This window comes from Bombina bombina, chromosome 6, assembly GCF_027579735.1.
Source record: "Bombina bombina isolate aBomBom1 chromosome 6, aBomBom1.pri, whole genome shotgun sequence".
In the NCBI taxonomy this organism is placed as follows: domain Eukaryota; kingdom Metazoa; phylum Chordata; class Amphibia; order Anura; family Bombinatoridae; genus Bombina; species Bombina bombina.
Genome location: NC_069504.1, coordinates 477,186,330 through 477,201,341, shown reverse-complemented (window position 1 = coordinate 477,201,341; position 15,012 = coordinate 477,186,330). Strand labels below are relative to the sequence as shown.

The window sequence follows — 15,012 nt, the reverse complement described above, 5'->3', positions numbered from 1 at the left end:
TCACTGCACTCTGAGAGGAAAACCGGGCTCCAGCCTGCTGCGAAGCGCATATCAACGTAGAATCTAGCACAAACTTTCTTCACCACCTCCATGGGAGGCAAAGTTTGTAAAACTGATTTGTGGGTGTGGTGAGGGGTGTATTTATAGGCATTTTGAGGTTTGGGAAACTTTGCCCCTCCTGGCAGGAATGTATATCCCATACGTCACTAGCTCATGGACTCTTGCTAATTACATGAAAGAAACTATTTTACAGTGTACTGTCCCTTTAAGCTATAAATTGTGTTCCTTGAGTCTCATTAGTGGCTTTCAGCAGTAAGTCCTGCTTTGGATTACAGAGTGTCATGTCAGAAAAAGGAAGCTATTATTTACCACTGAAAGTACAAATATAACAGGAATTACTTTTCCTACAGGCAGCAAGTGAAAGGTCAGTGTTAACGTAATTCATTGTCACTACATTTTAACAAAGGCTAAATATTCCTATACTAAATATACTATACTGTAACACATGCATAGCCTTGAATAGTTCCTTGTATAATAGTGTTCCTTTGACAAATGCTGGCAGCTGAGCTATTGTATTTGCATACGTAAACATGTCTCTTTCTGACAGACGACATGATGGTGCAATGTCACTAGAATATGTAACAAGAGAACTTGCTGTTGCAGCTTTCTAGTGGTGACATTCTCAAGCTCCTGGCTTGTTTTTAGCGGTCTGCGTTTTCTGTGATTACTTATTTTTCAGTCTTCCTGCTTTCACTTTAGATTTAAAATGTTGCTTTACCGTCCCTTCTTTTATTTTTTATATCAGTGTTTGCAAAATAATTCAACCATGGAACTTTTTGGGCTTTAAAAGGGGGGGAAAAAAGGTCAAAATTTAAAATGTGCATGTATGCGTTTAAAATTTTATTTCAGGATTCAGACAGAACATACAACTTTAAACAACTTTTCAATTAACTTATACTATCAAATGTGCTTCATCCTCCTGGTATCTTTTGTTGAAGGAGCAGCAGTACACTACTGGGAGCTAGCTGAACACATCTAGTTAACCAATGGCAAGAGACATATGTGCAGCAACCAATCAGCAGCTAGCTCTAAGTAGTGCATTGCTGCTCCTAAGTCCATCTAAGTATGCTTTTCAACAAAGGATACCAAGAGAACAAAGCAAATTAGAAAATAGAAGTAAATTGGGGAGTTGTTTAAAATTGTACGCTCTATCTGAATAATGAGAGAAACATTTGGGTTTCAGATACTGTCAAGTCTTCACAGACACAATACATACCAAGTCCAGCTTGAGCTTGAATACTGGTGGGCTGGAGGGCTGTGTCAGTCTCACTGTGTAACAATACAGTTAGGTAGTGTCAGGAACCTACTCCCAGACATATAGCCCAGGAGGCACATGGGGCTGTTCTAAAACAGTAATCACTGTAGGTAGATGCTTACAGTGGGAACTGTCTGTCTCTTGGCTTCCATGGTGGGGAAGTAGCCGATACTGACATGATGAGGGGGTCTATAGTGAAAAAGGGTGTGTGTACAAGCGCTAAGGTAATCCCCAAGCTGTATCCAAACAGAGATCCTAACCAACCTCCAAAAAATATGCACAAGTAGTAAGAAGTGAATACAGCGCCAACAAGAGGCCAAGGGATAAAAGAAGATTATTTAATGAACCATGTTAAAAAGCATCAGTAATAAAAGACTATATATAAAAAATGTAAAAAGCACATATAAATAAAATTACAAATACAGGAATATCTTACAGAAGCGGCTCAAAGGGCCAAAGCTGATAATTACAATAAAAACAGAGGTAATAACAGGTGATCAGTGTGAGTGGTACACCAGAATAAGAGTGTATACTAATAAAACAGAATTAGCCTAAGTACAACTGTAGCAAGTGCATCAAGCAAAATACTAATAAACAATAATACAAACAATAGTGTTCAAAATTAGTGTTACAAAAATAGTGTTCCAAAAAATAGAAAAATGCACTGCAGTGCAAAAAAAGGGGGGTAGCAAAATAATTGTATAGATACAATCAAATAGTGAGCGAGTGCAAATGGATATAAAAATGCTAGCTACTTAATCCAGTGAGGTTAAGATATAATTAAATAAAATACACATTATGCAATAACATAAAAAATAAAATACACAATATGCAATAACATAAAAAATAAAATATAAAATATAATCCAAAAAAGTGTTCAAAAAGTTGATCAACAAATGTTAGTGAAGAACAAAAATAAGTCAATCAAAACAAAAAAATGGGTGATGAAAAGCAAGGTGAAAGTGAGGAAATTGATTCCTTCCAATGTTAGTTACTTTAACAGATCCAAATTCCTGAGTGTGGTTGCTGAAGTAGCTGATTGGATCCTAGCACCTGTCAGCTGCTCCTATGGTATCCTAAAAAGTGTCCCTGTAAAAAAAGAAATTCACAACATAGTGTATCCAATATGAGAATGAAGTAAAGATTAAAGTAATGCTAGTCTTGAGAAAGGCCCTTTTTTGAGGGCAGAAACGCGTTAACATATTGGTAAGCATTACTTTAATCTTTACTTCATTCTCATATTGGATACACTATGTTGCGAATTTCTTTTTTTACAGGGACTCTTTTTTTACAGGGACACTTTTTTTTTTTTACAGGGACACTTTTTAGGATACCATAGGAGCAGCTGACAGGTGCTAGGATCCAATCAGCTACTTCAGCAACCACACTCAGGAATTTGGATCTGTTAAAGTAACTAACATTGGAAGGAATCAATTTCCTCACTTTCACCTTGCTTTTCATCACCCATTTTTTTGTTTTGATTGACTTATTTTTGTTCTTCACTAACATTTGTTGATCAACTTTTTGAACACTTTTTTGGATTATATTTTATATTTTATTTTTTATGTTATTGCATATTGTGTATTTTATTTTTTATGTTATTGCATATTGTGTATTTTATTTAATTATATCTTAACCTCACTGGATTAAGTAGCTAGCATTTTTATATCCATTTGCACTCACTCACTATTTGATTGTATCTATACAATTATTTTGCTACCCCCCTTTTTTTGCACTGCAGTGCATTTTTCTATTTTTGGAACACTATTTTTGTAACACTAATTTTGAACACTTGTTTGTATTATTGTTTATTAGTATTTTGCTTGATGCACTTGCTACAGTTGTACTTAGGCTAATTCTGTTTTATTAGTATACACTCTTATTCTGGTGTACCACTCACACTGATCACCTGTTATTACCTCTGTTTTTATTGTAATTATCAGCTTTGGCCCTTTGAGCCGCTTCTGTAAGATATTCCTGTATTTGTAATTTTATTTATATGTGCTTTTTACATTTTTTATATATAGTCTTTTATTACTGATGCTTTTTAACATGGTTCATTAAATAATCTTCTTTTATCTCTCTGTGAGTATATTTATCCCTTAGCCTCTTGTTGGCGCTGTATTCACTTCTTACTACTTCTTACTACATGATGAGGGGGTCTGTCAGTTGCTGGCTGTCAGGTTGGGGGATAAAGGTAAACTCGGGGTAAACTGTCACTCACTGGTTGTCAGGGAGCTGTCACTAGTTAGCTTTAAGGATGGGGAGAGCGTCACTCCTTGGTTGTCCCTATTGGAGAGAGCAGTACCATGCTGTTTGCAGTGCCATAATACACCCCAATAACCATCCTTATGATGAATCTCAAGTGTATCTGGTGATGGCTAGGTACAGTTTGATTTCCAGGTCGGCACGTTCTTACTGAAGGTGGCAGTGGAAGTCATGGTACTCTGTAGGAAGACATCCTTTAGCCAAGGAGCTATGTGCCTCAGCAACCCCCAAGTTTAATGTGCAGGAGTGCTATACTCTTGTTGCACGTGGCCTAAGAAGGATCCAGTCACACTGGGCTAAATTTAAGGTGCTGCTGGTAGCAGCAAGGGTTGGCTGGTGGGGTAAGTGGCCAAGAACTGAGAATCCCTGTGAGTGAAATGAGCCGTCCAGCTCTCACCATCTGCACTACAAAGTTCAAACGAAAAGTCGGCTAGCGCACACCTCCTCTAGTCACGCGGCATTGTGGGACCTATGGTCCTTTGCCACATAACCGAGGAATGATACCGCCATACCAGGCTAAATTTAGGTGCAGCTGGTAATAGCAAGTGGCGTCTCCAGGTAAAAGTGAGGGGGCACTTGGGGGGGAAAAAACAAGGGCACCAGAAGTTAAATTTAAAGGCTCTATTGTTGCTCAACTGACCAGTTTTGTCGAGGCCTGTACTAGATGCATTTTTGGCAATTAGGCATACTGCAAACATGCTTCTGTTTTAAATTGAAATGCTCCCATGTCAATTTCAGTTTTGACATTTATATATTTTAAAGCTTTAACCAAACACTGATACCCAAACACAGCTTATAAGGAACCCATAACACATTGAAAAGACAGTAACGTCTTCCTCAAAATAAAAAACACTCTCTCTACCGGTTTGCTTTGTCTTTAATTAGAAAACAGCTTGCAAAGAAGTAAACACCTGCCCTCATTTCTTCGTAAGAATCTACAATTCGAGTAGTTTCAATTTTGCAACAAGTAGCATTCTTTGCAAAGAATGAGTCAGACAAATGAACACATTTTCTAGAAGACAAGTGCTTCCTGCCAGAGTCTTGAGAAAAACACACACACAAAAAACATACATGCTCAGCCTTGCTTAGATTTGTATGTACTTTTTCTACGTTTCCCCCTGGAGAGAAATCACACAAAATATTTGTATGCTTTCTTTGAGCATTATATTGTAGGTGTCTCTTATTCACATCAAAATGTATACATGTAAGGTTGGTCAAAGTTATTAGCTCTCAATAGGCGTCAGGCCTATTTTAATATTCTTCTAAGCACAGGAAATAAACTTATAGTTCACTGCCTGCATACTGAATTCCTGGTGTCACACTATACCTTCGAGTTACTTCACAAATAACTTAAAGGGACATTAAAAGCATCTAGCTTTTCAAAATATGCTAGAACATTTTGTGAAGTAGCCCCTTTCTAACGTTATTAAGTAATAGATATTTATATTTAGGAAAGTTTGTGTTTAATGTCCTTTCAATTCCTAAGGAACTTTGGGTAAAACATGGTCCTTGTAATTCAAGAAACAAAGGGCTAATTGACCCCCACATAAGAAAAAAAAAAAAAAAAAAAAAAAAGTTATTCCTCACCTGAAGTCATTGCTCCACAGTCTAAGCATGACCTGCATTGGGGCTGTGTGGCTTGACGTCTGGTCACCAAGGACATCTGGACACACATCTGTTGCAAAGTGGTTCCGAGCTTTTTCAGCAGCATCATTTAAATTTGGAATGTTCATAAGATCTGCTATATAAGCAAAGGCACATAATTATTCTGTGTGGGATTCACGTGTAGCATATTTTTTTGTGGAAACAAAATTAAAATACAGCATTCGAAACTTAAAAAGGGACAATCTACTCCAGATAATCCCTTTATTACTCATTCCCCAGTTTTGCATAACCAATACGGTTATATTAATATACTTTTTACCTCTGTGATTACCTTGTATCTAAGCCTCTGCAGAATGCCCCTTTATCTCAGTTCTTTTAACAGACTTGCATTTCAGCCAATCAGGTACGACCCATAAATAACTCCACAAGAGTGAGCACAATGTTATCTTTATGGCACACATGAACTAGCGTTGTCGTTTAGCTGTGAAAAACTGTCAAAATTAACTGAGATAAGAGGTGACCTTTAAGGGCTTAGAAATAAGCATATGAGCCTACCTAGTTTAGCTTTCAACAAAGAATACCAAGAGATCAAAGCAAATTTGATAAAAGTAAATTGGAAAGTTGTTTAAAATGGCATACCCTGTCTGATTCATGAAAGTTTAATTTTGACTAAACTGTCCCTTTAACAGGTCAACCAAACCGGACTGAATTGTGCACAAATTAACAAAAATTTGTTAGTGGTTCTTAAGTTTTTTATTCTATAGCTCTGTCCCACCTTTTAAGATTAAGATTATTTTATCACTATTTTTATATGAATGTGACTCCATAAGAACTTGATTATACAAATAGAAAAATTACTGTGAACTAGGACGCATAAACAAGAAATATTACAGGTGTTTATAAAAAAAAAAAAAAAAAAAAAAAACCCTTTAAACACGTATTCTTCTCTAGAGAAGACCAACAGAGAAAAAAATAATCCCTGGTTTGCAGTGGGGTAGGGGATTACCATTTTGAATAACAACAACAACAACCTGTACTTAGGGAGATATAAAAGTGGTGCTTCTCCCCTTTTAAATGAGTAGTTGCTTGTCAGCTTAGGTCAAACAGGGCAAGAGCAGAATCCATCTGACCCTGTACTCTATTTTTCAAAAGTGATCACAGCAATTTCTCAAAATGCTGCCAATCAAATAGCTGGTTTAGGCAATTCATGGCATTTTGGTTTTTGGCCTCGCTAGGGAGCAAGGGAACTATATTTTGTAATTCAGTAATTAAAGAGACAGTCTAGTCAAGATTAAAAACTGTCATGATTCAGATAGGACATGCAATTTAAAACAACTTTCCAATTTACTTTTATCATCAAATTTGCTGTGTTCTCTTAGGTTCAGCTTTCAACAAAGAGGGCTGATATGATAATTTCTAAGTCCTTGAAGACTGCCTCTTAACTAAGCAAATTTTGACACAGACAGTGCTAGTTCAAGTGTGTAATATAGATACCATTGTGCTCACTTTTGTGGAGTTATTTATGAGTCAGCAATGCTTGGCTGAAATAAGGGGCAGTCGGCAGAGGCTTAGATACAAGGTAGTCACAGAGGTAAAAACTATATTAATATACCAGTGTTGGTTATGCACACCTGGGGAATGGGTAATAAAGGGATTATCTATCTTTTTAAACAATAACAATTCTGGAGTAGACTTGATTAAATATACTATGAATTAAAAAAAAAAAAACAATTGTCTTAGAATTATACATATGCATCATAGAAATTGCTTGATTAGAATCTTTCTTTAAACAGTATTTACGTAATATTTTTTGCACGATAATGTATAACCAAATTCACAAGTGATTTTAATACACATCAGAATATATTGGAGTAGGTGGGACATAAAACTGAAGTACTTGTTATAATCTGCATTCTTATTGGTCATCGTGTAAGAGTTTAAAAGGGCATTAAAGTATTTTATATGTTTCAGTGAATAAAACACTACAAAAATATGCTTACAATGTGTTAAAAGAATTAACCTGTCAACCTCTAGGCAACATTTGCATTTGTAGTCCAGGAATACATCCTTCCAAACTTTGAGTGTTCAATTATCTCCTTTGCTGTGGCCAGTTAGTGACAGATATAAGTGAGCTCCTACACTTATCAACTGACTACTGTCCAGTATATAGGAAAGTAATTGCTCTGGATTTAACAGAATGCACTTCACCCTGTCTGAAGTCAGTGGAAAAACTAAACGTTTCAGATGCAAAAGCAGGAAAAATATATTATAAAAGTGCACTGCAATTTTCCGTCACTGTTGTGTTTGAAGCTTCGCAGAATAGGTTAAAGGGGCATGGAAGGCAAAAACGTTAACCCCTTAAGCCAAACGGACGTACTGTGTTGATGTAGTACCTACGTATAACATTCTGGCTCATGGTGCAGTCCCCGCTGTCAGCCTTGAAAATGGAGACTGCAGCCAAGGGCAGAAGGCATCTGCCTTCATATGGTAAGGAAGGGCTGATTCTTTCTTTGCCATATGAAGGCAGATCGCCGATACAGACAATAACTCTATTTATAAATTATTTTTAAAAATTAAGAAAAATACTATAAAATGGGTGCTGACAGACAGCTGCCGCTACCCAATATGGCTGCTAATAGTTAGGAGGTGGGAGGGTTAGAGAGCTCTTTTGGGAGGGACCAGGAAGGTGGGAGGGATCTCTACAGTTAAAAAAAGAATTAAACAATTACTTAAAACTGTCTGCCAGATGGTGGTGACAAGTGGGGGGGTCAGGGAGAGAAGAGAGCGGTTAGTGAGGGATCAGGTGGGGGAGTAATCTCTACACTACAGCTAAAATCAACCTGAAAAGCTACCTGATTAACCCCTTCATTGTATATTAGAAGTGTGGTGAGCAGCTGCTCGTAGCCTCATAAATACCAAAAAAGCAATACATGCATGTCTGCTATTTCTGAACAAAGGAGATCCCAGAGACGCTTTTACAACCTTTGTCTTACGACTGTACAAAGTTGTACGTAAATAATTTCAGTGAAAAAAAAAAACAATTTATGCTTACCTGATGAATTCTTCTCTTTTCAAAATAATGATGGTCCATAGGGCTCCATAACATATGGGATATATTTCCCGCCACTAGGAGGTGGTCAAGAACCCATAGAAGAGCTTAAAATCCCTCCCACCTCTAATCAGTTCAACGTATAGCCAAGCAGAGAAAAGAGAATAGGAAGTTCCAGAACTTAAGTTAGTAACCTTGCCTCTAGAGGACACAAGACTCTGTGCCCTCTCAGAGGGATTCATACCGTGCCCCAGCCTGAAAGACTGGCTTCCACTGACACTAAAGCCCCAGATTGGTGAAAAAAGACGTCCCAAGATTCAAAGGACCTTGTATCCACCAAGAGATAAATTGTCTGACGGACAAATCCAGAGAATTCTGTTGTTCCAATTGAAGATAATCTTTGGCCACTGATTGTGCCTAAACAGATGAAGAGTTAGGTGGCCAAGTGAACAGCGTCCAAAGCCTTAGCCATAAAATCCACTACCTTCATGCAATAAGCTACTGAAAATGAAGCAGGTTGCAAGGACAGTCACGCCTTCTGAAGTTCTATTCTGCGTGATTCCACGAGGAATAGATGCATTATGATAGAATCTATGATGTCTCCTAGAAGGGACACTCTTTTAGGTGGATATAAAGTATATATAAGTTCTTTGGAACAGCGATTCTCCAACCATTATCTTGGAGAAAAAAAACGAAAAAAAACCCAGTAACCTTTGGATGTGAGCAATAGCTAGAGGTCGTGAAGAAGCCTGAACTAAGATACCAGCATCGCCGACTAATGGCATGTAAAGTAAACACCCAACATCGCCAACCATATTGGGGATGTATAGTAAAGGATCCCTAGAATATAACAGCCATCTGCCTGACCACTAATCCTAATACTCCTAAACTGAAGTACCCCACGATTGCAAACTAACACTACACTAGCAAACATCTAAACCACCACAAGTCGCTAACTATTAACCCCTATGCTGCCACATACCCACCGCAATAAACTATTAACCCCTATATCTCTAACTATAAACCTCTATGCCGCTATATACCCACTGCAAGTACTATGCTAATAACCCCTATGCTGCCACATACTCCAAAACGAACCTAAAACCTAATCCCCCCTCTAAACTAAACCCCCTAAATTACAATTAAATTTTAAAAAAATAACCCTAAACCGTCAAAACCCCAAACGCAATCTATCACTACTGTACCTAACACCTAACTACCCCGCTCTAAACAAACCCCACTAAATTGCCAAAAAATAGAAAAAGCTAAAAAAAAATTAAAAAAACGCCCCAAAATAGCAAAAAAATAACTAAAAAAAACCAAAACTATTTTTAAAAACTAAAAAAAAAGCCCCAAAAAAGCCCTAACCCCAAAAGTGGCACTGGAATCCGACTCCTCTTGATCTGAAGTTGGGCTCTCTTCATCCCGGGTCCAGGGGCACATCTTCACAGCAGTGGAGGCGGACTTCTGGGGTCTCTTTCGCCACCTCCGCTTTGCAATCTTCAGTGAGCCCTGGTCTTCATGCAGTCACCATTGCACACTAAAACACCAGAAGTGCGGAACCCCAATATATAAGGGTACCACTTAATTCTGAATGGCTGATTTTAAATCAGTCAATCCCTATAGACTGATTTGAATCAGCCAATAGCAAAAACTTTTTTAAATTCTAATCATGCAGTAGAAAAGGAGAATATTGGGGCCTCACTATGTGTATAGACGTAAACTACACAAAAAGAAAATTTATGCTTACCTGATAAATTTGTTTCTTTTTAGATACAATGAGTCCACGGATTTCATCCTTACTTGTGGGATTACGTCTCCTGGTCAGCAGGAGGAGGCAAAGAGCACCACAGCAGAGCTGTATATATAGCTCCTCCCTTCCCTCCCACTCCAGTCATTCGACCGAAGTTAGGAAGAGAAAGGAAAAGCCAAGGTGCAGAGGTGACTGAAGTTTAACAAAAAGAAAGACCTGTCTTATAAAAACAGGGCGGGCCGTGGACTCATCGTATCTAAAAAGAAACAAATAAGCATACATTTTCTTTTCTTTTTAAAGATACGATGAGTCCACGGATTTCATCCTTACTTGTGGGATACAATACCAAAGCTATAGTACACGGATGAAAAGGGAGGGACAAGACAGGGAACCTAAACGGAAGGCACCAATGCTTGAAAAACCTTCCTCCCAAAAACCGCCTCAGCCGAGGGAAAAGTATGACATTTGTAAAATTTGGAAAAAGTGCAAAGAGACAACCAAGTTGCAGCTTTGCAAATTTGTTCAACAGAAGCATCATTTTTGAATGTCCATGAGGAAGCCACAGCCCTAGTGAAATGAGCTGTAGTTCGTTCAGGAGACTGCTGTCCAGCAGTCTCAAATGCAAAACGGATGATACTCTTCAGCCAAAAAGAAAGAGAGGTAGCCATAGCTTTCTGACCCCTATGTTTCCCAGAAAAAATGACAAACAAGGAAGAAGATTGACGAAAATCCTTAGACGCTTGTAAGTAGAACTTCAAAGCACAGACTACGTCTAAATTATGTAATAGACGTTCCTTCTTAGAAGAAGGATTAGGACACAAGGAAGCAATAACAATCTCCTAATCAATGTTCTTGTCTGAAAAAACCTCAGATGAAAACCAAGGTTAGTACGTAAAACCATCTTATCCGAATGAAAAATAAGGTAAGGTGAATTATCTTATAATACCGAAAGCTCAGACACTCTTCGAAACGGCAACAAAAAATAAAACTTTCCAAGATAAAAAACGTAATATCTATGGAATGCATAGGTTCAAACAGAACCCCTTGCAGAACTGTAAGAACTAAATTAAAACTCCATGGAGGAGCGAATGGTTTAAACACAGGCCTGATTCTAATCAAAACCTGACAAAAGGATTGAAGATCTGGTATATCTGCCAGACGCTTGAGCAACAAATAGATAAGGCAGATATCAGCCCCTTTAGGAAACTTGCTGACAAACCCTTCTACAATCCTTCTTGGAGAAAATACAAAATCCTGGGAATCCTAACTCTACTCCATGAGTAGCCTTTGGATTCAAACCAATAAAGATAATTGCACCAGGTCTCATGGTAAATCTTCTTAGTTACAGACTTACGCGTCTGAATTAAGGTATCTATGACCGAATCAGAGAACCCCCGCTTGGATAAGACTAAGCGTTCAATTTCCAAACAGTCAGTTGCAGAGAAACTAGATTCGGGTGAAGAAAAGGTCCCTGAATGAGAAGGGCCTTCCTCAATGGAAGCTTCCAAGGTGGCAGGATGACATGTCCACCAGATCAACATACCAAATCCTGCGAGGCCACACAGGAGCGAAGAGGACCACTGAGGCATTCTCCTGTTGGATTCGAGTAATAGCCCGGAAGAGAGGAGCAAATGGGGGAAATAGATATGGTAGGCTGAAAGACGAAGGAGCTGTCAAGGCATCTAACAGCTCAGCCTAGGAGTCCATAGACCTGGATCCGTATCTCAGAAACTCTGCATTCTGACGAGATGCCAAGAAATCCAACTCCAGCCGACCCCATTTGAGAATCAGGTTGGAGAATATTTCAGGAAGGAGTTCCCACTCCCCGGATGAAAAGTCTGTCTGCTCAGAAAAACCGCCTCCCAGTTGTCCACACCTGGGATGTGGATTGTTGACAAATGGCAAGAATGGATCTCCACGCACTGGATTATCCTGATTACTTTGATCATTGCTAAGGAACTCCTTGTTCCTCCCTGATAATTGATGAAAACCACTGTCGTTATGTTGTCCGACTGGAATCTGATGAATTGGGCCGAAGCCAACTGAGGCCAGGTCTGAAGGGCATTGAAGATCACCCTCAACCATAGGATGTTGATGGAAAGGAAAGACTCTGCCTGAGTTCATACCTCCTGAGTCGTTAAAGAACCCGAGACAGTTCCCCATCTCCAAAGACTGGCGTCCCTTGTCACAATCACCCAGGAAGGTCTGCGAAAGCATGTCCCCTGGGATAGATGATACAGAGACAACCACCATTGGAAAGAGTCCCTCGCCTCCTGTTCTAGGGTAATTAGAGGAGACAAATCCATATAAACTCCATTCCACTGCCTGAGCATGTTTAGCTACAGAGGCCTGAGGAGCAACCAAGCAAACGGTATGATGTCCATTGCCACCACCATCAATCCGATTACCTCCATGCACTGAGCCACTAATGGCTGAGGAGTGGACTGAAGGGCTCGACATGTATTCAGAATCCTTGACTTTCTGAACTCCGTCAGAAAAAATACTCATAGATATAGAGTTGATTAGAGTTCCCAAGAAGGGTACCCTTATCTTTGGAAGTAAAGAACTCTTATCCAGATGTACCTTCCACCCGTGAGTTCTCAGGAAGAATCGCACAATGTCGGTATGGGACCTTGTTTGCTAACAAGATGACGCCTGGATTAGAATATCGTCCAGATAAGGCGCCACCGCAATGCCCCGCAGTCTTAGAACCGCCAGCAGCGACCCCAGAACCTTTATGGAAAATCTGGATGTCGTGGCCAGACCGAAAGGAAGAGTCACAAACTGAAAACGTTTGCCTAGAAAGGCCAAAACTCAGGAACTTGTGATGATCTCCGAGGATAGGAACCTAAAGAAATGCATCCTATAGATCCACTTTCGTCATAAATTGACCCTCCTAAATCAATGGAAGGATGGTACGAATAGTTTCCATCTTGAAAGATGGAACTCAGAGAAACTTGTATAGACTCTTGAGTTCTAAGATAGGTCTGAAGGTTCCCTCCTTTTTGGGAACTACAAACAGATTTGGATAAAAAAAAACCTGCCCCTGTTCCTGTATTGGAACAGAACAAACTACACTCATGGAAGAGAGGGCTCTTACACAAAGTAAGAACATTTTTTTTTTTTGTTTTGCAGAGAATCTCAAAAACAGAAACCTTTGAGTCCCTGAAACACTATTTCTCCATCAAGCCAGGATCCAACAAGGTCCTCTTGTAATGGATCGTTAAAAAATTTAGAATTAGAGCATACATCTGAATATCAAGGCTCTAACCATAAAGCTCAGAGAGCTGGGACAGAGAAAACTGAAAACTGCGCTCCCATTTTGATAACTTTAAGGTAAGAAGTTGAAATAAAGGAAGTAGCCAAATTGAAAGTCCTTTATCCTATCCTGGATTTTGCCCAGGGGAGTTTCTGACTTAATAGCATCAGACAACGCATCAAGTCAATATGACGGTGCACCAATGACGGCAGTAAAATAAAATACACAGCTGGATACCATAGTAAGCACTGGTGTACATCCCTTTTCCAATTTACGTCCATAGGACCATGAAAAAATCTAATCATTCTCTAAGGATATAGTAGTTCTCTTAGCAAAGCTGAAAAACTACTCCTTTCACCCTCGGTAACGTTTGCCCAGCCTCCTTAACCGATTCTGTTATGGGAAACCTCTCTAAGTATAAGGAATGCGGTCTTTTTCCATTCCATATAACTTACTGGACGCACTAGTATAGATTACACTGGTATAGTGCTAAAGTTAAAAATAATTCCTCTAGTAATGATAGCTTCCACGCATGAGATGCAGAGAAAAAACTCCGGACGGAGTAAGAGAGGAAGCACAGGGCACACCATGTGGGCCCTAACATTTTGTGGAGACTATAGGTTTGTGGCATAAAATGACCATTGGCAACATACTCCCAAATAGCAAACGCCTAAAAAAGGAGAAAAAGAGAGGTTCAGAAAAAAAAAGAAGTAATTTTTTAATAAAAATTGACACAAAAAACGTTACTGTCACTTTAAATTTTTTAAGTAACTACTAATGTCTGTGAGCAGAAACAATCCAATTAGTATGCTAATCTTTCTGTTAACAGACATCGCTATGTACAATAAAGAAGCAATGACTTGTGCAACAATTCCCTTTGTAAGGAACCGCAGAGCACTGCATGTGGGGCAGAAAAAGTTTTTGACATGGATTGACCAGTGTTAACGGACTCCTGAACAGAAATAGCTTTAGAAGGAGTATTTATAAGAAAAATTGACACACCACAAAACGTTACTGTCTCTTTAAATTTTAAAGTAACATTATATCTTGTGTGCGTCTGTACATGTGTAGGCTACAAAGAAATTTGATTACTTGAGGGGAAAATTTCTCAATCCCCTTATGAAAGTTCTCTTTACAACATAGAGGAACAAGGGAAAAGATAAGCAGTTGCAATAACATAAAGGAGACAACTTTTTAAAGAGTAACTTCTTTACTTAAATTTGGTTGCCTAAGAAAAACACGAGGCAGATAAATGTAAACCCTCAGACAATTCTTCTATGCAAAGTTGCGACTCAACTGAAACGCTTTCATTGAAGCGCAGACAATTCTCAGGTCATTCCGATAACATCAAGAAAAAATTGTACCGTTCTCCTGATCCTTCCGATAACCGGAAGCTTAGGGAGGAAAGCGCAACTAAACTGGCGCCAAACAAGCTCCCCCCTCATGGGCGTGTGAAAGGTTATCTCCCGGTCGCCATCTTTGCTAAGTTACCGGGATAAATAACGACTGGTCAATCTACCGCTCTTCTTAGGCAGTTTAAACATCGCCATGGAGCTTAATATGTCAAATTAGTAGAACAGCACAGTTACACGTATTTGCATCCTGCAACACAGTACCCAGACAAGCTCCGCCCTCCGCGGGCGTTTCAATAGTGAACTCCTGGTCTTTCAGCCATTACTATGGGAGAAAAAAACTGAGCCGTCATACTGCCTGGTCCGTTATGTAACAGAAAAGCACCCTCACACTGAGTCTCTGCCTAACAG

General features: G+C 39.0%; 1 protein-coding gene across 3 annotated transcripts in view; it reads right to left on the bottom strand.

Moving 5' to 3' along the window:
* Positions 1-15,012, bottom strand: part of TBC1D2B (TBC1 domain family member 2B) — a 438,274-nt gene that overhangs the window by 379,626 nt on the left and 43,636 nt on the right. For all 3 annotated transcript variants that reach the window (XM_053717278.1, XM_053717279.1, XM_053717280.1), the window contains exon 3: positions 5,171-5,324. In XM_053717278.1, the coding sequence (XP_053573253.1) occupies positions 5,171-5,324 (154 nt within the window). The remainder of the gene's footprint in view (positions 1-5,170; positions 5,325-15,012) is intronic.